Source organism: Daucus carota, chromosome 4 (genome assembly GCF_001625215.2).
Source record: "Daucus carota subsp. sativus chromosome 4, DH1 v3.0, whole genome shotgun sequence".
Taxonomy (NCBI): domain Eukaryota; kingdom Viridiplantae; phylum Streptophyta; class Magnoliopsida; order Apiales; family Apiaceae; genus Daucus; species Daucus carota.
Genome location: NC_030384.2, coordinates 30,427,022 through 30,449,579, shown reverse-complemented (window position 1 = coordinate 30,449,579; position 22,558 = coordinate 30,427,022). Strand labels below are relative to the sequence as shown.

The following is a 22,558-nucleotide window of genomic DNA, read 5'->3' as shown; positions in this document are numbered from 1 at the left end:
CAGCAAAGGTCTGCAACCTTGTAAATTTGAGGCATCTTTCTATTGACAATTCAATTTAGTTTAAGTAGAAACTGAACTCGGGCTGTTCCCTATACTTGCAATCCCCTGTTTTTAGGTAAACACTGCACTCAGGCTGTCCAGGCCGTTGAGGAAATTCATCAACTATCAAATGCTGCCGAGGATATGCATAGCAGTTGGCATCAGTTCGTAAATTCGAGCTAATGTTTTGACTGCTATCTAGAGCATGAGTACAAGGTGAAACATAAAAAGAGGTAATGCATGAGCTGTGACAATGTCAGACAAAACCATAGCTTTATTAAATATGATCTCTGTTATGATATATTATTAAATACTTTAAAATCAACTCAAACAAGAGTAAATATAATCTAACAGCTCTAATTCAGAAAACAAGTTCAACTAACAATATAAGAATAGAAATTAAAATTGAAAAGAAGTTCTTAGTTCTAGTATATCTAATTCTGAAAGTTCTATAAGCTATCATCCTTTTTGGTGTCTTCTCAGTAAACTTTTGCTGGCTTTGAGACTTGACCAAGTAGGGGAAAACTCTCCTCATCACTAAAATCAGGAGCATGCCCTGCCTTCACCTTGATACTATTATTCTCATCAGATGATGCAGATTCTTGGTTGCCCCCGTCTTGACCTTCCGAGCCTTCTCCTCCTGTTGGGAGCTTCAAGAATTCCTCAATGTTCATTGCCTTACGAACCTTCCCGTGCTTTTTAATATTGCTATCCTTCTTCAGGGGTTCTTCTTTCAAGTTCAAAATCTCCTTGTCGGCCTTTTGCTTCTCAAAGGCCTTCTTCTCCTCCTCATACTCTCGCAAAGTCTTCATCGCCATCTCCTTCCTTCTCCGCTCTTGTATCTCTCTCTTTCTCTCCTCTTCCTTAGCCAGGCGTCGTTCTTCACGTTCTGCCTCTCTAGCAGCACTTCTTGCTCTACGCTCTGCTTGTCTAGCAAGTTCGGCTTCCCTAGCAAGCCATCGTTCTTGGCGTTGTCTAGCAAGTTCCGCTTCCCTAGCAAGCCTTTGTTCTTCACGTTCTGCTTGTCTAGCAAGTTGGGCTTCCCTAGCAAGCCGTCGTTCTTCACGTTCTCTAGCAAGTTCGGCCTGCCTAGCTAGCCAACATTCTCTACGTCGTGCTTCCTCTTCCTTCTTTTCCTTGTCTCTACGTCGTGCTTCCTCTTCTTTCTTCTCCTTGTCCATAGCAAGCAATCTTCGTGCTTCCTCTTCCTTCTCCTCCTCTCTAGCAACCCGAATACCCGAATGCTCATCAATTGTCTTGTGCTCTTCATTAGCTTGCCCATCTCCGATTTCGCCCTTTGCCTTGTTCTTCTTATTCTTAATCTTGGCTTCGGCTTTCTTCTTTTCCGCGGCAATCTTCTTGTTCTTCTCAGCAATCTTCTGTAACTCAGCAGTCTTGAGTGCTATAATGCTGGTAGCATCTTTGCCTTGTTGATCTGCCAAGAGTGCGAAAGCATTAGTAAGAGTACTCATCATGACTGCTTCAAGTTTTGTGAAGAATGCAATGGGCTCTGATATGTATATATAGGGCATGCGAACTGACAAAAGGATTAATCACTCTTCTAGTTCTAGATGGTATAGGTATTACTCTGACCAACAATAGGATTCACTCTTCTAGTTCTAGTTCTAGATGGCATATGTATTACTCTAGTTCTAAGTGATATAGGTATTATAAGAGTTGATAAATAAACATATAATATATGTTATATTAAATATAATAAAAAATATATTAAACATATAATACACCTTATATGTACATAGACATGTGAATCGACAAATCAAATCACTGTTAATCCCGTTACAAAACATGATTCTCTCTTTTAGTTCTAGGTGGTCTAGGTATAACAGGAGTAGACAAATAAACACATGTTATATTAAATATAATAATAATTATAATTATATATGTTAAAAATAATTATAATATTCGAAAAAGCTAAAATTATTATATTTTTTTTGACAAGCTAAAATTATTATACTTAGCGTAGTAATTAAGGAGGAATTGAAGGACCGATTCTATGCAGCCAATGATGTCTCAACTCTTTGCAGCCAATTTTGAGCCAAATTTCAATCTGAAGCATGTTCACAGAGACGAATACTTGGGCTGAATACTTGGGCTGCAGCAAATAAAAAGAGAACACGAAGACATGAACAGCCTGATGTGAGGTTGTGCGAAGCTTTGCCACCAGAAATTGGATGCTTAATTAATGATTCGACTCATGTATGATGAAACAATAAGAAAGAAGAATAGCCCTTCTTGCAACTTTACGATTCAAATGAGTGCGATTAGGTTTAGTACTTGCATCGAAAGTATAGCAAAACAGAGAACAAATCACAAGATTTCTGGGAAAACCAGAACGACTATCATATTTTGTGTCATAACCATCACTATCATCGATTCATCGTAATCTTTAAACAACAAACTAGATACTCCTACATCAACAAACGCCATAAAAGCCTTGATCAGTTTCTCGGCTTTATCGATATTTTTCACCAATCCTATCACCCTAACCGGACGATATAGCGCTTTAGCAGCCTCATCCAAAGGCTTCGTCACCTGAATCATTGCATCGGACGCTAACTGCAGGTCCATAACAATATCCTCACCAATTTAAGTTACATTCCATCTTCACGGCTACAACTTCTTTGTCGTTGGCACTGGAATTGGAAATTTTGATCCTAAGAGAATTTAAGTCTGGAAATTGCTTATTGTTAGTTTTCGCAATTTTCAGAGAAGCTTCGTCTTAACTTTCAGAGTAGCCTTTATTTACCGTGTTCTCCAAAGTTTATTGTCCAATTTCGTCTTAACTTTGATTTTCCATTTTCCTGTATAATTTGTTCTTCAAAGCTAATTCAGAACTGTTCCCCACTGATATATGATAATTAAAACAATAACGATACACTTGAATAATGAAACCTTTTCAGTATGATATTCTCACACACATCAGTCAAGAATACATGATTATATTTGATTAGAGTAACAAGTAGTACATGTTGATTTTTATTCTGTGGGAAGCTTATCATATAATTAGTTGTATATGGGAAATAAATCAGGCGCCAAAAGGCTTCTGGTTGTAGCAGTCCAGGTTTTCCCCGGGGCTAATGCCAAGAATGGAGCAGTATCTCTTATAGAAGCCGATCCGCCCCTCACCACCTGAGTTGGACCCTTTACCACATTCAATGCCGTTGATAATGTTTGTTACCACTCCATAGCCAGGAACCCTCCCAGCTGCAGAGTCTGCTTCTGATGGTTTCCACACTCCGGTGATAACATCATGGCTAGATGGTTTGAGGGACTGCGGTGTCATCCAGAACCAGAGTGCGGTCTTGAATGAAACGGTAGGGTCGCTTGCCACCAAATCCGGGTTGCCTAAAAGATCATAGTCTATTGCTTTTCCAGCTGGTCCATAGTTATAGTTGCTGCAATGCTCAACACATAATATATAGGCTCAGATAACAACCTTTTCGGGGAAAAAGGTTATTCATTAGTCTTCTATACTGAAAAAATTGGCCTAATGACAAACTATAAAAACAGAAGTTTGAATTCACTAATTGTCACTAATTGGATAGTATCAAATTCAGCAATTTAAAGTTTAATTGTCATTAATTATTGAGCCATCTTTCGCCAACTAGAGATTTGATCAGTCTTAATTTGTGAAATTGGTAAAAATTTTATAATCCAAAAGCCCTGAAATTACAAATGAAAACAGACAAATGAGTTTAGCAATGTCAGTAGCTGGAGAAAATGTTACTTACTAGGAGATTTGAATAGGACCACGGCCGTGATAGTTCTTATTTGGAACGCAGGGCCATTCTGGATCTGCAACACAGTAATCTGTCGGGTTTTGTTCCTCCTTGAAGCAGTATCCCCATGCATATGGTCCATCAGGTAAACTTGGTCCTCCACCTTTATTACATGGTTATATATCAAGGTTAATTCTAAATTAGAAACTGACTAATTAGCGGAAATCTCTGTGAATAATCTCTGTGATTCTACACTTTTTTTATATATCGAACGTGCTGTCCTGGCTATATAAGTGTATTAAGATTTACCAGTCGTCTCGTGTGAGGTTTGAGCAAAGAAGGCAGCGACCTCTCTTTTCTGAGTGTCAGGGTCACCAGAGGTTCCGAAAGCACCAAAGGACTTGGCAGCGTCAATAAAAGCTTCATATGTATAGAAGCCTTTGGCCGGACAGATGTCATCATTCCGATGCTTTAAGAAATCTTCAAACATGGACTTGCTGATAACGGAACCTACATCTTGTCCCCTAACACTCACTGTCCACAACAAAATAACAACTAATCCATATAATCCCCCCATATTGCCTCCCATTTCTTATGAGTTCTGAGATACTCTGCAGCAGTCTTTTTTTCTGAAGGTTCTTATTGAGTGCTCTGTGATAACTCCAAATCTCGTCTAGGGTTCCAATGCACTATTCCGGGGAGCTTCAGGCAAGACCTAACCTGCAAAACAACGCTACACGGGGGGTGACATCCCGTGAGGCGCCTCCGGCGTGATAATCAGTGATTTGGATGTGCTTGACAAGTAAGGGAAATCAGAGAGTTTTCACTCTAAGTATCTGGCGAGAGATGCTTTTTAGAGAGAGTTTTGAGGGAGAAATTTGCACTTACCTTCCACTTTGGCTGGGGAGTGCTTTATATAGGCCCTTTGCCGCCACTGTTGCTACAGTGGCGGGAATGGGCCTGTAGGCACTCCCCAGCATGGGTGGCTGTTTTGGTGCAGCTACTGTCCTTTTTTCTGTCCTTTTGGGATTCGTGCATGCTTATTATCCTGTTTGCCTTGTACTTGGTAATGATGAGGTCTGACTTTGGGGACCTTCAAGTCCTGTAGCGGGGGCGGGTACTGTTGGCGGTCACTGTAGCGTGGTACCTTATCATTGCCCCCCTACTCCTTCCATCTGCTTTAGCGGGTGGGGGGAGTAAGTAAAATTTCCCGCGCAGGGTGCATTTCCGGGTTGCATTTGGGCGAGCGTGTCGTTGTGAGTGTCTGTGTTGAGGTGGCGGGTTTTTTGGCGTTGTTCGGCCGGGTTGTGTTTGCTGGGCCATAGATTTCGAAATTTAAAAGGCGTGAAGCCTTTTGCCGCCTGGTCTTGTCGTTCCGTATGGGGGATGTACGGATGTTCCACGTGGCGCAGTGTGAGTGGATGATGTCGTGACTGCATGCACGGTTAATTTGACTGATGGCATTTTGTGCGGATATTTGTGCCAATTAACTACTGGCACAGATACATGTATGAGGCTTTTGACTGGGGTGATGGATGTGTATTTTGGCGCTTCAACTGCCTAGGGAAGTAACGGCTGAAGCTCAAAGGACTGGGTAGTGCTGTCTATATAAAGGGGGTTTTCGTTCGGTGAGAAGTGCTCAGCTCATTGTTTATCTTCGTAAAAGCTTGTTTCTGCAAATTTGGTTAGTGCTTGATTCGGGGCTTTTCCGGCGTAGTGATCATCTATTTCTTGTTTTGTTGTTTGATCGGAAGTTTTAACCGGTCGTCTCGTCTTGGTTTGTTTTGTGCAGGTGATATGTCTTCCGACAGCTCTGCAGCTAGTTCTAACTTGTATTATGGCCGGTCGATCGAGTGGCGCCGGCGGCAGGATCTGATCAACCGGATTCGCCGGTTGCCGGCCGAGCTTATCACGGTGAGAATTGCGGAGGCGCTGGAGGACGAGGAGCAGTCCTATGAGTCTGCGCTGGAGATTGTTTACCACGAGCTTTTGCTTCCGGGTCGTGCCCGGGACGCGGAGGAGGTGGACGGACGTTTGATGGTGCCGATTGACAACCCGCCGGTCCCTCCGGGTGTCACGGTGCGGGAGCGGTTGCGGGACGCGGAGGCGGAGAGAGAAGGCCTGCTTACCAGGCTGGAAGCTGTAGATGAGCGGATTGTGGAGCTGAGGGCTCAGCTTCCTTAGGTAGTTTCGATGCGGGATTAGCCCGTGTCAGATTGTATCTTTATTTCTGCTGTAATGTAAAATCGTTGGTTTGATGCGTATATCGCCTTGTGTTGTCCTTTGTTCTTCTTTTTTCCGTATGTTGTTTCTGCGATAGAGGTGTGAAGCAAACAAAACACGCAGTAAAAATTATGACTAAAATGAAAATGGTGCTCCCCGAGTATTGGACGCGGGCCAATAATTGGGGAAGTGATAAACATTTGAAGTAAAATGAAAATGTGCCCCCCAAGTATTGGACGCGGCCAATAATGAGGGAAGTTGTAAAAATTTTGAATAAAATGAAAATGTGCCCCCCAAGTATTGGACGCGGGCCAATAATGAGGGAAGTTGTAAAAATTTTGAATAAAATGAAAATGTGCCCCCCAAGTATTGGACGCGGGCCAATAATGAGGGAAGTTGTAAAAATTTTGAATAAAATGAAAATGTGCCCCCCAAGTATTGGACGCGGCCAATAATGAGGGAAGTTAAAAATTTTGAATAAAATGAAAATGTGCCCCCCAAGTATTGGACGCGGCCAATAATGAGGGAAGATGAAAATGTGCCCCCCAAGTATTGGATGCGGCCAATAATGAGGGAAGTTAAAAATATTGAATAAAATGAAAATGTGCCCCCCAAGTATTGGACGCGGCCAATAATGAGGGAAGATGAAAATGTGCCCCCCAAGTATTGGACGCGGCCAATAATGAGGGAAGTTAAAAATTTTGGATGAAATGAAAATGTGCCCCCCAAGTATTGGACGTGGCCAATAATGAGGGAAGGATGAAAAAATTTGGAGTAAAATGAAAATGTGCCCCCCAAGTATTGGACGCGGCCAATAATGAGGGAAGATAAAAAATTTTGAATAAAATGAAAATGTGCCCCCCAAGTATTGGACGCGGCCAATAATGAGGGAAGTTCTGGCGGGAAGATTAGGGAGCGGTAGCGGTACGGTCGCGGGTGTTGGAGTTGTGTGGACTTGTAGCCTGTGGGTGTCCGTGTGCATTAAATGCACTGCACAGACATTCACTGAGGAGACTGTTGACCGCTGGTTTTCCAGGTGCGTTTGAGTTATATTTGACCTAGGAAACGCCTGTGGGAAGTTTGAACGCTTTGGGAACTCCATTTGCTTTTATTGCGGGCCTATGGCTGTGGCTATATAAAGGCTAGGGAAGTTCATTTGTGCACCTCATCTGTGCGTTTATCTTTTTTCTTCCTTTCTAATCGTCAAATCGTGCTTTTTCCTGTGAAAGTATTGTAAAAAATGTCTGATAATTCCTCGGCGTCTGTGAGCAACGGGAGTGATGTGTCTAGTGGGAGCTATAGGACGCAGATGCGTTGGATGAGGAGGGTTGAACTCCTTACTTTGTTCAATGATTTGCCGACCGATCCATTTGCTAGGAGGTTGGCTGATATGCTGGAAGATGGCCTTCCCTATGATGATCTCCTTGAGGAGGTGTATGAGAGGATGTTGGTCCCGGGACGCGGGCGAGCGGCGGTGCAGATCAATGGGCGGTGGTATGTGCCCATTGATCGGCCGGAACCCGCGCCGGAGGCTACGGTGGCGGAGAGGTTGACTGCGGCCCGGGAAGAGAGGGACGAGCTGCAGGAGCGATTAGAGGATGTCCAGGCCCGCATTGCGGACTTGGAGGCTCAGCTGTAGAATAGGGCTTCCGTGTCGCGGACTGAGTCCGCTTTGGTTTGTATTGAAAAAGAATTCTGATATATATATGTGAAGTGTTTTGCTTTCCCGCTGGCTTTTGGCTTGCTTGTATTTATGTTTTTTGTCTTCGACCAATTCATTACTTGTAATAAATTGGGTAATAAATGGGGAATAAAATTGAATGCGGAGAATGTTGTGGGTAAGATTTGATAAGTAGGGTGACATATATGTATTTGTTGATAGGGGCAATCGAAAAGACACCGGTTTTCGAAGTTGGGGGTTTTTTGGGGATGGAGTACGGTTTATGCGGCTTTTGAGGAGGGGTGGGTGTGGTGGTGCAGTTTTTGAGCCAATCGTGCGTGTGCACGTGGCCATGCAGTTAATGCATCTCTTGGTAACTGTGGGGGTATATATGTGTGTCTTAAAACCCAGTTCTGAGTATATTTGTCTGAAGCTTTAGTTTTCTCGAAGTGCTCCGCTTTTTCCATCTGTAAGTTGCGAGAGGTCGTCCGGAGTAAAGTGCAACCGCTCTCTTTATCATTTCCGTTTAACAAGTAAGCATCGCCGGCGATCCTTTAAGTTTGTGCTTGTCTTTTCTCTTGATGTTGCTGCTTAGTCATATTTTGCCGATGTTTTTAGACTTTGCTTTGTTCATCGTGTTTGTTGCCGTTCTTACTGTATTTCGCGTATTTGGTTGCTCGCCGGCGTATATAAGTCTCGTAATCGTGTTGTTGCGCCGTAGTGTGGGTAGATCGGTGTTTTAGGGCTTGCCTTTTCAGTATTTTGAAGTGTCTGAATGTCTGTGTTTTCGTCTTTGATTTGTGGTGGTAGTGGTGGAGCTGTCGTCGCCGTGACTGCCGTCTGCACGGTGGCGTTGCGGTTTGATGGCGGTGTAGCGACCTCGGGATTGTTGTCTCGGGTTGTGCACCATTAGGGTTAGGTTGAAGTTTTAAGGTTTGGAATATGCGGCGGTTGCACGTGTTTGTACTGTAGGTGTTTGATAATATGTTTGTATGGGGGTCGCGGGTAATGAAAAGGGGTTGTGTTGTGAAACGTGTTTGTGTCTTTGATTTGTATGCCGCTAATGTTGACGGGCTTGGGGCGATGTATGTAACGGGCTGTTCTCTGTGTGGCCCTCTTGCAGGTAATTGATGACTGCCGTGGCTGAAGAGGTGCGTCTGGAAGCTATTCATCCGGGTACTGAAGAAGAAATGGCTGCCATGCCCGGGGAAGATTGCTTTGATCCCGTGACGCGGGAGGCAAGGCCGCTGATTAGTTTGTCTGGTCGATGGCGGGATTTTCCGCGGTTTACTATTCCACTCCCGCCGAAAGATCTGCATTACAGGTTTTTTGAGGATCAGAGTAGTTTCTATCGGACCTTCAAGATACGCCCGGTGGAAATAAACAATGCCAAAGTGGAGCAAGAACTGGCAGGCTGTGATCATCTCCAGAGGAGGAGTACGTTCAATGTGGCGGAGTATGGGCCATATATGTCGAAGCTTTTTAGGTTGGGGAGCGACTATAGCTGGAGGCCTGCCCGTGAGGAGGAGAGGTTGCATCATCGGGGTGCTGGCGGGTCCATATGTGTGACCTTGGAGCAGTTGAAGGCGGGTTTGAGATTCCCGATGCACCGCTTCATGTGGGACCTTGTTTGTGTGCATCTGAAGTGCTCGATCTCGCAGATCACGCCCAATGCGATCCGGGCTATTAATTGGTTTATAGCGAGTTGTACCGCTCTGGGGAAGCAGCCTACCTTTAAGGCCTTTTTCCATCTGTTTAACATAAAGACGAGCACGGCCAAGCCGTTTGTGGAGTTGCCTTTTGCCAATAAGAGCAGCGTGATTGGCAGAGAGCTTGTGGACTATATGCCCTTTGATTTTCCGAATAGCATGACGGACTGGCAGTATGAGTTTCTGGTGGTTGCGGGTGGCGAATTGGCATGGATGCCTAACATGGTTCTGAAGGTAGAGAAGAGTTATCGTGCACCGCGGGATCAATTGTCCGCGGTTGACGTGGAGATACTGGTTGGTATTACGAAGGCGTTGGGGAGCACCTGGACCAAGAGTGCATTCTTTGAGAATGGGAGGCTGCAACTTTACCTGCGTAAGTTTTTGACTTTACTGAATGTGGGGGGAGTTTGCTTTTGTGTTTGGTGATTTTTTGGCTTTATAGTGTTGTGATATGTTGCTTGATTTTGCAGTCCTGGACCCGCGATTGACGGAGTTGCCGCCCTTGGAGGGCATGACTGCTGAAGAAGAGGTGAAATTGCTCACGGGCCTGCTGAACCGAAATCCCCCTAGGTATAGGGGTGCTGCCCGGGTTGAAGGTGAGGGGCGGTCGCAGGCAAGGCGGCGTACGCCGGCTCAAGGCCGGGCGGGACGCGCGGCTGCCAGGGCGTCACGGGGCGCAGTGGTGCAACCTGCGGGGACTGCCATTGGGGCCTCCACCTCGGGGACGGCATCCCGGGGCCGCGTTCCGCTTTTGAGGGATGAACCGGAGCCTGCGACTGAGCAGGAAGAAAATGTGCCAAGTGAGGAGGTGGAAACCCAAGATGTGTTTGGGGATGCGGAGGATGATGAGGAGGTTGTTGAAAAGAGCCCGGAGATTCATGAGATTGCGGACAGCGAAGAGAGAGAAGGTGGAGGGCATACCACCGCGGGCGAGTTTGACGACGGTCTGGGCGGTGAGGGTGAAACCGAGGTCAGCACACAGGCTGGCGGGAAAGCTGTGGAAGCGGGATCATCCCGTGCAGTTGAAGAAAAAGAGAGTGTTGAGGCTGGCGGGACGTCGACTGTATTGATGTTGGAGAACCCGACGACAGAGGGACAGACTCCCGAGGTTCCCAGACGGAGGAAACGGGTTCGTAGTGCTGGCAGTGGTCGAAAGTTGACCTTGAGTGCCCAGATTGGGCGCCGTGTGAAGCGCCGCGGCAATGTGGATTTGATGGCGGGTGTCAGTGCTGGGGATGCGTCTGGGACCGAAGATGAGGTGGGACCTGTGGATGCCCGTCGTGTGGGGCGAGGTAATTTGTTTGGAGCCGGGCCACCAGGGCAGGTTGGCCTCACTGAGGATGATGTTGAAAAGATGGATGGGTTGGGATGGAAAAAGCTGGTGCGTCGTTCCGAGCTTCATCACAGGAAGGTATGTGTTCGTGCATTTGCTTTTGTACTTAGCGCTTAATTCCGTGTATGTGGGTTGTGATATGTTTTCTGATGGTTGTTGCAGGCTCGAGGGTATGACTTGGCGTTAAGCACCCGGGGAGAAATGTTCCGCCAGGACAACATTGCACTGCGGAAGCAGGTTGCTGATCTCGAAGGTCAGAAGAAGACCTTGGTGGAGAACTTCCATGCAGTCGAGGATCAAAAGAAAGAACTTGCCCAAGAGATGGAGACTCTCAAGGCTGACTGGCAGGTGCTTTCGGATCGAAGGGGCCTTGTGGACAAGGAGTTAGAAACCCAAAGGCTGTTTTGGGAGGGGAAGGAGGCGGCCTCGGAGCGGACATTCACCGAGCTTCGTAAGCGTGCCGAAGAAGCTGAAGCTATGGTCGCGTCGCGACCCACTGAGGAGATGGCCATCCGGAAATATCAGGCCAGTGTTGAATATCGGGCTGCCTTGGCCAAAGCTTTTGAAGAGGGAGTCTCTTCTGTGAAGGAAAGTGCAGAGTATTTGAGCTTAGTGGCGGGCGTGGGTGGTTCTTCTTCCGGTGTTGACGCTTTGGAGAAGCGGGTAGCGGATCTGGCATCTTCCTTGAAGAAAGCAAAGTCTAAGGCCCACAAGAGGAAGAAGAAGAACAAGAAACTCGCTGACCGGGTGAAGGAGCTCGAGAGTGCGGGTGGTAGCTCTGGAGGTAGTGCTGGGACGAAGAGTCCAAAAGCTCTGGAGACCGTGGATGAGAATCCCGCGGCGGAGGAAACAGAGGTGTCCCGCTCCGCAGCAGAGGAAAGGGAGAATCCGGACGCGGTTATGGCTGATGCAGAGAAGCAACCCGGGACCGAGGCTGCTACCCCAGAGGAGGATGAAGAGCTTGTTGATGATTCGACCGAGACCCCCACCATTTAACTCCTTTGTCGCTAAACTGTTGCTTTTTGAGTTATGTTTGAACTTGGCTGGTTAGACTATTTGAACTTATTCTTTTGGGATTTGTAATTTGTCGTACGATGGCGGGTGACTTGTGTGTGGATTTGGGCTGTGCGTATAATATGCTTTTATTTGCTTTTTTAGTTGCGTGTATGTGCTTGTGCTTTGTGTTGCTTGCTCGAGTTTACAGGTTGGAGCTTTGCCGTTGTCAGGGCATGGTTGCGGATACGCGGCCATGCTTTGCTACATTTTGTTGTTGCGTGTGAATTTGGTCTAGGGGAGGGATGGCGTTAGTCGTCCTTCCCCCTAGGTTATATGCTTGTTTTGTGACAGGTGGTTGCCAGGCACGTGCGCGGGAGTACTATAAATAGCCTGTCTCCCAAACGAAGGTATTATGCTCCTTCACTCCTTTGTTGTTTTATCCTTGTATTTTGCAAAAAATTGTGTTAATCATGTCTAATCTTGTAGGCTCTCGCTGTTACTGTGATCGTCCCGTTGTGGTGAAGACTATCTGGGGTGGCCGGAATGCTGGGCGGCGCATGGAAGCTTGTGTTGCGGGTGATTGTTACTATGAAGTGTGGATTGACGAGCCGCTTAGCGCTCGTGCTCGGGGTGCCCTTGAGGAGTTGATGCAAAAGAACAAAGACCTGCATGAGTCTTATCACAAGAAGATGGAGCGCGTTCGGGCCCGCCAGGTGAAGCGTCGTGGTGCGATCTGGGCGCAGTTGCAGCTCATTCACAATGAGCTTTCCGCGAGTGACTCGAGCGAGGAGGATGAGGCTTTTTAGAAGGCGCTATCGCCGCGCTAGTTGTTGTATTTCCTAAGTACCCCCGTTATATGTTTCGGGGGTCCATTGTTGTTTGTATTTTCCGTGTGCGTGCGTTTGTAATATGCTTGGTACCCGCGAATGTGGCTTGACCCGGGTAGCGTTGTTCCCGCGGCGGCCGTTAGCTGACCTTTGTAAGCTATGGATTATATATTATAAGTTGTCTTTGTGTCTTGTGCGTAAATGTGCTTTTATGTGCTTTTCGTTGAGATGTGCTTTATATATTGTGCTTTTTATGTGCTTCTTGTTGGATGAATCATCAGGACGCAAATTAACGGAAAACATCGTTAATAATATATATAAGTCCAAAAGGATGCCCGTTTACATGCTATGAATCATTAGGCCAGGTCTGCTACTGATAATATTTCTTGAGCTTTTCTGCGTGCCAAGTATTGTTGACCTCCGTGCCATCCAAGTGGGACAGCTTGTAGGAGCCGGGACGGATGACTTGTGCTATTTTATATGGGCCTTCCCACTTGGGCATTAGCTTGCCCGTGTGGCGGGGGTCTGATGCCTCGGTTGCTCTGTTGACTAAGTCTCCCACCTGGAATGCCCGCATTCGGACCCGCTTTCCGAAGAAGTCCCTTGTCTTTTCTTTGTAGATCTCCATTTTTTGGACTGCGTCCGCCCGGACCTCGTCCAGTAGCTCCAAGTTAGTCCGCATTCCCTCGATGCTGTCGTTGATGTTGAAGTTTTGCATGCGGAAGGACGGTGATCCTATTTCCACTGGCGCCAGTGCCTCCGCTCCGAATGCTAGTTTAAACGGTGTTTCCCCTGTGCTTGTTTTCTGTGTGGTGCGGTAGGACCATAGGACTTGTGGCAGGTGTTCGGGCCATTTCCTCTTGGATTCAGTGAGGCTTTTTTCTAGCCCGCGAAGGATGATGCGATTTGTGACTTCGACTTGTCCGTTGCTTTGCGGGTGGCATACCGATGCTTTCTTGTGCTTGATCCCGTGATCAGAGAGGAAGGTGGTGAACTTCTTTCCTACGAACTGTGTCCCGTTGTCGGAGATGAGAGTTGTGGGGATACCGAACCGGGTAATTATCTGGTTGCGGACAAACCGGATTGCGTCTTCTTGGGTGATGGTCCTGAGTGCTTTGGCTTCTGCCCATTTGGTCATATAGTCGATAGCCACCATGACAAATTGGAGTTCCCCGCGGGCTTTGGGGAATGGTCCCATAATATCGATTCCCCACACCGCGAACGGGATAGGGGAGAGTATTGACACCGGGATTGCGGGGGCTGCGCGTGGGACGTTGCTGAAAAGTTGGCATTGGTGGCATGCTCTGACAAAGGCTTTGCAGTCCTTTGCCATGGTGGGCCAATAGTACCCTTGGCGCAGGATTTTATGTGTAAGGGCCTTGCCCGCCATGTGATCCCCGCATATGCCCTCGTGAACTTCCCGCATGCAGTATGTTGCCTCATCGTCGTCGACGCATTTGAGAATGGGGGAGTCGAAGTTTCGACGGTAAAGAACATCGCCCTGTAGGAAGAATTTGGCCGCGTGTGCCTTGACCTGCCGGGCCTTGCTGTGCTCTGTCGGCAGAGTTCCGTTTCGGAGGTAAGCGATGAGGGGGGTCATCCAATTGTCTTCGTTAAGCGTAACGCTGAGCTGTTCCTTGGACTCTGTTGAGGGATGAGGGAGAGATAGGAAGTAGACGGGACCATCCGAGGTCGTGTATTCTCCCTCTAGGAGTTTGGAGAGGCTGTCCGCCAGTGAGTTGTCTTCCCGGTCTATTTGGTGGAGCTGGTAGCGTTTGAGTGTGGACAAGCGGGTCTGCACTAATTGCTGGTATTGAGCCAAAGTCGAATCTTTTACCGCATAGTCACCCGTTGTTTGGCGAACTACCAGTTGGGAGTCGCTGTATATGGTAAGATTTTGCAGTTGCAGAGTGATGGCGAGGTCTAAACCTGAAAGCAGGGCCTCATACTCCGCCTGGTTGTTGGTGGCTTTGAAGTTGAGCTGAAGGGCTTGTTTTATACAAAACCCATCCGGGCTAATGAGTATGGCTCCGGCTCCGCATCTGGTGTTGGTGGCGGAGCCGTCTACGTAAAGTTTCCACCCTTCCGCGACCGGGAGGGGTTTTTGGTTGTCCGGTGCTTCTTCGTCCGGTTTAGCAAAGTTACACTCCACGACGAAGTCTGCCAGGGCCTGTGCTTTGATCGCGGTTCTCGGGACATAAGTGAGGTGGAATTGGCTGAGCTCGATTGCCCAGTTAATAAGTCGTCCTGACAGCTCAGGCTTGTGGAGAATTTTGCGCAAGGGTTGGTTCGTGACGACCCGTATTTCTCGCCCTTGGAAATAGTGACGAAGCTTCCTGCTTGCCATGACAAGGGCTAGGGCTGTTTTCTCTGTATTGGGGTAGCGAGTTTCTGCGTCTTTGAGCGTTTGGCTGACATAGTAAACCGGTCTTTGCACCGTGTCTGCTTCCTTAATAAGCACTGCACCCACCGTTTTGTCGGAAACTGCCAGGTATAGTGACAATGGTTCGCTAGGGGACGCGGTCGTCAGGAGTGGCGCGGATGCCAGGTATGTTTTGAGGTCTTCAAAGGCCTTTTGGCACTCCTCTGTCCATGTGAGTTTTTTGGTTTTGAGTGCTCCTTTGAGGGTGTCGAAGAAGGGGAGGCACCGTTCCGCAAGCTTGGATATGAACCGTCGCAATGCTGCGAGGCGCCCTGTGAGGCGTTGAACGTCCTTGATGGTTTTTGGGGGCTGCATGTCAATGACGGCCTGGATTTTTTCCGGGTTGGCCTCGATCCCGCGTTGGCTTACCAGGAAACCCAAGAATTTTCCCGCTCCCAGGGCGAAAGTGCATTTGTCGGGGTTAAGTTTCATGTTGTGTTTTCTGAGGTTTGCGAAGCACTCCCGCAAATCGGTCAGGTGCGTCTCTTGGAGCATAGATTTGACAATCATGTCATCGACATAGACTTCCATGTTGCGTCCCAGTTGCGGTGCGAAGATCTTATTCATCATGCGTTGGTAGGTGGCGCCCGCGTTGATGAGGCCGAAAGGCATGACCTTGTAGCAGTATACTCCTCTATGAGTGATGAAAGCAGTTTTCTCGCAGTCTTCCGGTGCCATCTTAATCTGGTTGTATCCTGAGAAGGCGTCCATGAAACTGAGCATGAGGTGCCCGGCTGTTGCGTCAATGAGTTGGTCTATGCTTGGTAATGGGTACGGGTCCTTAGGGCATGCTGTGTTAAGGTCTGTGTAGTCGACGCACATGCGCCACTTCCCGTTAGCTTTCTTCACTAGCACAACGTTTGCCACCCAATCCGGGTATGAGACCTCGCAGATCAAATCTGCGTCCAACAGTTTATCTATTTCCGCATCGATTGCTTTTTGGCGGTCAGGCGCGAAGTTGCGCCGCTTCTGCTTTTTTGGCGTCTTCTTGGGGTCGACACTCAGTTTGTGCATGGCCACGGATTCATCAAGGCCGGGCATGTCTTTTGGGCTCCATGCAAAAACGTCTGCGTACTCGCGCAGCAGATCTGTGAGTTCTTTCTTGAATACTGATTCCAACCCGGCCCCAATGCTGATTTTCCGCGTGGGGTCGGTGGGAGAGAGCTGAATTTGTTCTGTTGCCACAGCGGGTTTTGCCACGGGCTGCTCATCCCGTAACAAGCATTTTTTGAGCTCGGCGTCCATGCGCGGAGGTTCCTCGTGCGCGGGATCGTGGGTTTCTATGACTTGCACCTCTCGGTGCCGTTTGTTCTTCCTTTGGAGGTTTTCAGCGCGTTTCTTTCGCTTCTCCTGCTTTCGTTTGTCGGCGTTTTCCCGCTTGATGTTTCCGGGCTCGGTGGCCGCCAGGACTAAGGCTATCCCATAGCATCGCTTCGAGGTTTCAGAATCCCCCTTGACTTCGCCTATTCCCGTGGGAGTTGGGAACTTCATTTTGAGGTGTGAGGTCGAAGGGATTGCTCTGAGTGCATTCAGGGTTGGCCTTCCTAGGATCATGTTGTATGAGGAGACTGCGTTGATGATGTAGAATTTGATTGTCTTGGTGATTTGGTGGGGGGGTGACCCGAAGGTGACTGGCAGGTGAGCAACTCCCGCTATGGGCACGGCGTTGTGTCCGAAACCGTATAAAGGTGTCTCTTCCAGGCAAGGCTCGGGAACCGCGTTGTTCAGGCGCAGTCGATCCCAGGTGTGCTGGAAGCAGATGTCCGCAGAGGAGCCGTTATCCACCAATATTCTTTTTACCTCATTTTCTGCTATGACCAGGGATACGACTAGGGCTTCGTTGTGATCCGGGTTGATGCCCTCGTAATCTGCATGTGTGAAGTATATGGGGCTGTGCACCTCTCCCTGGGCGATTGCATATACTGAAGGCCCGCTGGGGACAGGGGGCGTGACGGTGCCGCCGAAGACGGGATTGACCACATTTCTACCGTCTCGGTGGTCTTGTGGCGGTGGTGGTGGCAGATCGCGAGGGAGGTACTGGTTTAGGTTTCCCGCTTTTGCTTGTCGTTCCAGGAAGTGTTTGAGTGCGAGGCAGCTATCCGTGGAGTGCCCGTGTGTTTCGTGATATTCGCAGTGGCGCTCTTTGTTCCGGTCCTCCGGGTTTGTCCACATGGCTGGCGGTGCTTGGTAAAAGGGCTTGTTTTTAATGTCCCTTAACAGGGCCGACCGGGTTAGGCTGAACTTAGTCCAGTTAGGCTCAGGGCGCTTTTCGGGGCGGGAACCCACCGCGGGCCCCAGACGATCCTTTACAGATATGTTGTTGTTCTTGTTGGCAGGAGGTCCGTGCGTAGTTTGAACTTGCATTTGCTCCACGGGTTTTTGGTACGGGGCGTGTCGCTCACGTGGGTAATGTTTCTGATTGCTGGCGGGAGGGGCCCGTGCCCGTTTCAACACGGCCAAAGATTCCGCTTCCGTGACGGCTTGGGATGCCAGGTCATATGCCTTGGCCAATGTCGTGGGTTGTACTTCCATCAGCTTGACAACGTATTTTTCGCATTCATACGGGTCAAGTCCCCTCTTTAGATGGACGAGAGCCTCTATCTCGTTTACACAGATGATCTTATTGACCGCTTCCTTGAAGCGGTTGATGTAGCTCTGCAGGGATTCCCCTTCTCTTTGCCCGATGGTTTGTAAGTAGGAAGTATGCACCTCCTGAGGTTGGTTCGCCCTGAATTTGTTCAGGAATGCCCTTTTAAAGTCGGCCCAAGTGTCTATGCTCCTGGCCGGGACGCGACTGAACCACCGCTGCGCGCTTCCCCTGAGGGTGGCGGCAAAGAAACGGCATTTGGTGAGGTCGCGGTACTCGTAGTGTAGGGCCAGTTGGTTAAAATAGCTGAGGTGCTCCTCGGGGTCTCCCATCCCGTCAAAGGGGTTCAGGTTGAGATGCTTGATGTGCCTTTGCTTTGGTTCATCCTCGAGTCTCTTTGTAAAAGGGGATTCTCCGACTTCGCCATTGGTGCCATCTTCGAGGCGCTTCTTCAGGGCCATGAGCGTATTGAGCATGTCCGCGTTAGAGGGGTTGACGCTTCCTGTGTCGTTGCGGACCTCAGGGGTTTCGGTGCGACGGCCCTCGAGACGGGCGCGGGCCTTTTCGTACTCTGCCTGCTTGGCTTCAAGCTCTTTTTTCAGATCCCGGATCCTCCTATTTTCTTTCCAGGTTGAGGGGCGGTGTTGTTGTCCACCGTGGTTTTTGTGGTTCGTGTTTTGTGACGGTCCAAGGTGTGATGCTGTGGACTTCTGTGGGTGAGGCTGGCTATGAGCTTCACTTCGCTCCTCCTCGTCTTGGGGTTCATGGTTGCCGCGCGCTTCCCCTCTAGGTTGTGGGAAGGCAGATGCTACCTTCAGCATTATGTCGATCTGTTGCTGCGTGAACTTTGTCAGATCGATGGGCCCCCCTTGAGTGAGTGGGGGAGGTACTGCGTTGGTGTTTGGTCCCGCGTTGGGGACGGAGTTCCCGGATGGGGATAGGTCTTGCAGGAGTACGTCGTCGTCGACTACTCGGACGTTAGGGTTGGCAGGGTCGGGGTTTAGCAGGCTCGCGTTTTGCATGTTTGGGCGAGGGTTTGCCATGTTGCTGGTCTGACTTACTATAAGTCCGGATCGAGTTTGCATAAATTTGCCCGACTTCTAGGGATGCGATCAGGTTTCTCTTAGGGAGAAGGCCCCTTCCTGGCGCGCCAAATGATAACTCCAAATCTCGTCTAGGGTTCCAATGCACTATTCCGGGGAGCTTCAGGCAAGACCTAACCTGCAAAACAACGCTACACGGGGGGTGACATCCCGTGAGGCGCCTCCGGCGTGATAATCAGTGATTTGGATGTGCTTGACAAGTAAGGGAAATCAGAGAGTTTTCACTCTAAGTATCTGGCGAGAGATGCTTTTTAGAGAGAGTTTTGAGGGAGAAATTTGCACTTACCTTCCACTTTGGCTGGGGAGTGCTTTATATAGGCCCTTTGCCGCCACTGTTGCTACAGTGGCGGGAATGGGCCTGTAGGCACTCCCCAGCATGGGTGGCTGTTTTGGTGCAGCTACTGTCCTTTTTTCTGTCCTTTTGGGATTCGTGCATGCTTATTATCCTGTTTGCCTTGTACTTGGTAATGATGAGGTCTGACTTTGGGGACCTTCAAGTCCTGTAGCGGGGGCGGGTACTGTTGGCGGTCACTGTAGCGTGGTACCTTATCACTCTGTCTAATTGTCTGTGAACTTTCAGGAACGAATTGTTACGCTATATATAGGCTGAGCAAGTACAGTGAACATTATTGTCTGTTAGAAAAAGTAAATGCAAGCTATAGTGCGACCGTGAGAATTACGGTAGAAGTCTTAACTGAAAGTGTCAAACTGTGAACACATAAGTTACGCAGAAAAGACTTTGATAACTTGACTAACAATATACTGTGGTCAATTTAACTTGGGAAAAACTCAATTCCCCTACAACTATGAAAATTTTTGTAGTGTGAAATATGTTACAAACAATGTGCAGAATTTGAATTCCAAAAGATGAAATTCCGAGAGAGACCACTTATTAATTACTCCCTCCGTCCCATTTTACATGTTCCTTGTAATTGTATGGGTCTTCTTTAGCGTTTCTTCTTCAGTTGTGGTTTAAGCATCAACCATTTCAATATCATTTTACCTGTATTTTGCGCAAGAAAAGGCCTCAGATGACACAAAACTCACAAGTAATGTTCAAAATAACAGAGTTGGGATAAATGGCCACAAATACTATTTATTAACGCCGGATAATCCAACGTTTTGTTTTTTGGACGAAAACGCTAGATAGTGTTGTGTTTAGGTCTGAAAACCCTACAAAACACGACACGATCTAGCGTTTTAGGAGCAAAACGCTACATGAAATAGCGTTTAGGGTTTCAAAACGCTAGATCATGTAGCGATAAGAAGAAAAAGAGGATAAACGCCAGACGATCTAGCGTTTTGAATTGTAAAATGGCATCTAGCGTTAAGAAGAAAAAGAGGATAAATGCCAAATGATCTAGCGTTTCGGATTGTAAAATGGCAGTCCACGACCATCTTTTCCGGCACTGGTATTTGGGGCTTTTTTCTTAGAAATTATGATAGTGAGGGCCAACACCCGTTTTGCGCAGGCTAGGGCCTAGGCCCCTAAGCTCAACTAATAGAGGGGGTGGGGAAAGAGATATTCACACTTCCAACAAAACAAAGTTGCACTTCACTTTGTGCCAATTAACCAAACTTGTTGATGTGTACTTATGTGAAACAAATCTAACTACAACCACTTATAAGATTGTGGGCTGGGGGACTGAATATCGAAAGCTTGATTTCATTTCAAGCCTTTTTTGTTGTGTTCTTCAGAGTTTGTCATCCAGTTTCATATTAGCTTATGATTTTGCCGTTTGCTATTTAATTTGTTCTTTATCTCTTCGTCCCATTTTGCTTGAACACAAAGCTGACACATAACTATTCACTACTGGTAGATGATTAATACAGTAACAATACGCTTGCATAATTGAAACATTGTTACTTTTAGTATGATGTTTTCTCACACCACAATCAAGCAACTATGATTTTAATTGATTGCAGTAACAATTAGTACATATATTTCAATTCTGTGGGAATCGCTTATACTTGTTCGCGAAGCATATCTTTTAGTAGCAGATGTGTTAAAAATCAGCCGCCAAAAGGCTTTTGGCTGTAACAGTCTAAGTTTTTCCCAGGGCTAATTCCAAAAATGGAGCAGTATCTCTTATAGAAGCCGATCCGGCCCTCACCACCTGGTGTAGACCCTATACCACATTCAATACCGTTGATGATGTTTGTTACCACTCCATATCCAGGAACCCTCCCAGCTGCAGAGTCTGCTGCGGATGGTTTCCACACTCCAGTGATAACATCGTGGCTTGACGGCTTCAGGGACTGCGGTGTCATCCAGAACCATAGTGCAGTCTTGAATGAAATGGTAGGGTTGCTGGCCACCAAACTCGGGTTTTTTAGCAAATTAGACCTTATAGCTTTTCCTGCTGGTCCATAGTTAAAGTTGCTGCAATGCGCAATACAACTTAAATACTAAGTAATCTTTCGCAAACTAAAGATCATTTCACTATACTTGTAAATTTGGCAAAAGTCTAATTTTCCAAAAAATATATATAAAACATCGAAAGAAAAGATAAAACAGAACATATGGCTTCAGCAATGTGAGACAGAGTAAAATGTTACATACTAGGAGATCTGAATAGGACCACGGCCATGATAGTTCTTGTTCGGAACACATGGCCATTCTGGATCTGGAACGCAGTAATCCGTCGGGTTCTGCTCCTCCTTGAAGCAATATCCCCATGCATATGGTCCATCAGGTAAACCTGGACCTCCACCTTTGTGAACATGCAATTGCAGATATTAGTTACTTTTAAATAAAGAATTGAACCTAGAAACCGATAGAGGGTCGCGCTGTATGAAGAATACAAGTGTAGTAATAATTACCGGTGGTCTCGTGTGAGGTTTGAGCTAAGAAGGCTGCAATCTCTCTCTTCCGAGTGTCACGGTTACCAGAGGTTCCAAAAGCACGAAAGGACTTGGCAGCGTTTATGAAAGCTTCATAAGTATAGAAGCCTCTGGCCGGACAGATATCATCGTTTCGATGTTTTAACAATTTCTCAAACATAGATCTGCTGATCAAGGAACTTACATCTTTTCCATTAACACCCAATGTCCACATCAAAACAAGAACCAGTCCGCATAACGAACCCATATAGCTTACTAGAGCTTAGAGCTTATTAGTTCATATATTAATCTTGAGTATTCTGTGATGTTACAGGATGAGATTGTTAAGCTATATATAGGCTGAGCAAGTACAGTGAACATTTTTATTAAAAACCATCAAAAGCCTGTCCCTAAGATAAAATCCCGACTGAACTTAAAAATTTGGCAAAAACTATTTTTTCAAATCATTACTACTTCCGTCCCTTTTTACTTGTCACTTTGACTTTTTGCATGTAACTTAAGGTGATTAAAAAACATAATTTCGCTCATTTTTTTTAAAATTTTCTTTTTATGAATAAAAATATAAACTATAAACTTTAATTCAGAAAAATAAAATTTTAAAAATAATAAGTAGAAGTATGTTTTTTAATCACCTTAAATAACGTGCAAAAAGTCAAAGTGACAAGTAAAAAGGCACGGAGGTAGTATTAAAATGGAGTGTAAATTTTTATTTGAGCTTCCGTTAATCTTGAATAATCAATGATAACTTTACTAGTAAGGTATGTTCTAAAAGTCAGTAATTAATCACAATTAATCAACGACTAATATCTGTTCTGTAACTCACCAAACTGATTAAATATATATGATCAATCCAATTAATCTTTGTTTTGTATCTTCACTAATTAAATCCGACTCCCGTTTTTTACAACACTACACTATCAAGTAATGTTTCCTGTGATTTCGGAATTCTGATTCCATCACTGACCATAGTAGATACCGTGAGAGTTACGCTCGGTCGGGTATCAACTTCAACTGAAGTGTTATCTCCGAACACACGATAAAACCAATGAAGACATATTAAAATTTCTGCCTATAT

General features: G+C 46.8%; 3 protein-coding genes across 3 annotated transcripts; all 3 read right to left on the bottom strand.

Moving 5' to 3' along the window:
* Positions 1–518: 518 nt before the first annotated feature.
* On the bottom strand, positions 519–1,511 carry LOC135152287 (vicilin-like seed storage protein At2g18540). Its single transcript, XM_064092162.1, has one exon. It carries the CDS (start codon positions 1,509–1,511, stop codon positions 519–521), a length of 993 nt encoding a protein of 330 aa, XP_063948232.1.
* A 1,456-nt stretch (positions 1,512–2,967) lies between these two features.
* LOC108217951 (basic endochitinase) lies at positions 2,968–4,406 on the bottom strand. Its single transcript, XM_017390864.2, has 3 exons — positions 4,089–4,406; positions 3,792–3,942; positions 2,968–3,455 (listed from the first exon to the last, which is right to left on the bottom strand). The coding sequence occupies exons 1-3, from the start codon at positions 4,366–4,368 to the stop codon at positions 3,086–3,088; spliced, it is 801 nt and encodes a 266-aa protein (XP_017246353.1). The 5' UTR covers positions 4,369–4,406; the 3' UTR covers positions 2,968–3,085.
* Positions 4,407–20,518: 16,112 nt separating this feature from the next.
* LOC108217202 (endochitinase) lies at positions 20,519–21,771 on the bottom strand. The gene is made up of 3 exons (XM_017390046.2): positions 21,463–21,771; positions 21,203–21,353; positions 20,519–21,022 (listed from the first exon to the last, which is right to left on the bottom strand). The coding sequence occupies exons 1-3, from the start codon at positions 21,728–21,730 to the stop codon at positions 20,653–20,655; spliced, it is 789 nt and encodes a 262-aa protein (XP_017245535.1). The 5' UTR covers positions 21,731–21,771; the 3' UTR covers positions 20,519–20,652.
* Positions 21,772–22,558: the final 787 nt, after the last annotated feature.

What these genes read in the sequence shown, in the direction of transcription:
- LOC108217951 (XM_017390864.2), bottom strand. Translation starts at nt 4,368, where the DNA reads ATGGGAGGCAATATGGGGGGATTATATGGATTAGTTGTTATTTTGTTG. An exon ending in AACCTCACACGAGACGACTG is followed by an intron (nt 3,943 to 4,088) that starts GTAAATCTTAAT and finishes CATGTAATAAAG; the next exon opens with GTGGAGGACCAAGTTTACCT. An exon ending in GGTCCTATTCAAATCTCCTA is followed by an intron (nt 3,456 to 3,791) that starts GTAAGTAACATT and finishes TGAGCATTGCAG; the next exon opens with CAACTATAACTATGGACCAG.
- LOC135152287 (XM_064092162.1), bottom strand. Translation starts at nt 1,511, where the DNA reads ATGAGTACTCTTACTAATGCTTTCGCACTCTTGGCAGATCAACAAGGC.
- LOC108217202 (XM_017390046.2), bottom strand. Translation starts at nt 21,730, where the DNA reads ATGGGTTCGTTATGCGGACTGGTTCTTGTTTTGATGTGGACATTGGGT. An exon ending in AACCTCACACGAGACCACCG is followed by an intron (nt 21,354 to 21,462) that starts GTAATTATTACT and finishes ATGTTCACAAAG; the next exon opens with GTGGAGGTCCAGGTTTACCT. An exon ending in GGTCCTATTCAGATCTCCTA is followed by an intron (nt 21,023 to 21,202) that starts GTATGTAACATT and finishes TGCGCATTGCAG; the next exon opens with CAACTTTAACTATGGACCAG.